Source organism: Penaeus monodon, chromosome 30 (genome assembly GCF_015228065.2).
Source record: "Penaeus monodon isolate SGIC_2016 chromosome 30, NSTDA_Pmon_1, whole genome shotgun sequence".
Lineage (NCBI taxonomy): Eukaryota > Metazoa > Arthropoda > Malacostraca > Decapoda > Penaeidae > Penaeus > Penaeus monodon.
The window spans coordinates 9,969,521-9,970,349 of record NC_051415.1 but is presented as its reverse complement, the minus strand read 5'-3'; the positions used below and the strand labels follow the sequence as shown (position 1 = coordinate 9,970,349).

Here is an 829-nt window from a genome sequence, read left to right as displayed (position 1 = left end):
TTATCAGAAGACTGAGATGAAAAAGGTAATTTTTGAAGCCAAGAGTTGATGAAAAAAGAATTCACAAAATATAAATGTTGATACGAATGTGGTTTAATATCAGAAGAAACAGGCCTACAACCTATTCATAGAGCTTCCTTATAAAAATAATACCAACAAAAATAAAAACTCACCTGGTTTACAAAAGGACTAATTTGGTTCTTGAGTCTTAGCAGCTTGCCAAGAGATTTCTCAATCACCTGTGGGAAGGAGAGGAGGCGGAGTGTGTGCCCTGTGGGAGCCGTGTCAAACACAACCACGCTGAAGTTCATCCCTTGGACAAGCCTGAGGATAATGTCTCCTGATCAGTGTCTTTTTGTGCATATGCATTTCAGTGATTTTAAAATTTCTTCTAAAGGGATATTCACATGGTAGGCAAGGGGGAAATATTAAATAACTGGTCTAAAAAATTTTGGTCTTATAGATTTTCTTAATTGTTGTATATTTTGACAATATCACTGTACATATTTTGTGACCATTTTTTTTTTATGGTTACACAAACAGGATATGACATTATGTCAAAAATAATTTTTTTCAATCTACATTATAGATTATGGATGAAGCTGAAGCTATTACTGAAAACAAAAATTGGCATGTCTTATTACATTCATTAGAAATAAACAAAAACAAAATCGAGAAATCACCCTCAATGCTCTCTGTACACGTTCATGGTCTTTCTACCAATACAACCAGATTTTAATTAATGAACATCTGTACAGAAGATGTGCAAATGTTTAGCAAAACCTATCATTTGTGTATAAATGAACATAGGGATAAATTACCAGTGACC

The 829-nt window shown here is 33.4% G+C and overlaps 1 protein-coding gene across 1 annotated transcript in view; it reads right to left on the bottom strand.

Annotated features, from left to right (window-relative positions):
- LOC119592509 (ATPase ASNA1 homolog) overlaps positions 1-829 on the bottom strand; it is a 14,858-nt gene that overhangs the window by 10,522 nt on the left and 3,507 nt on the right. The window contains 1 exon segment of the mRNA XM_037941358.1: positions 174-324. Coding sequence (XP_037797286.1) covers positions 174-324 — 151 coding nt within the window.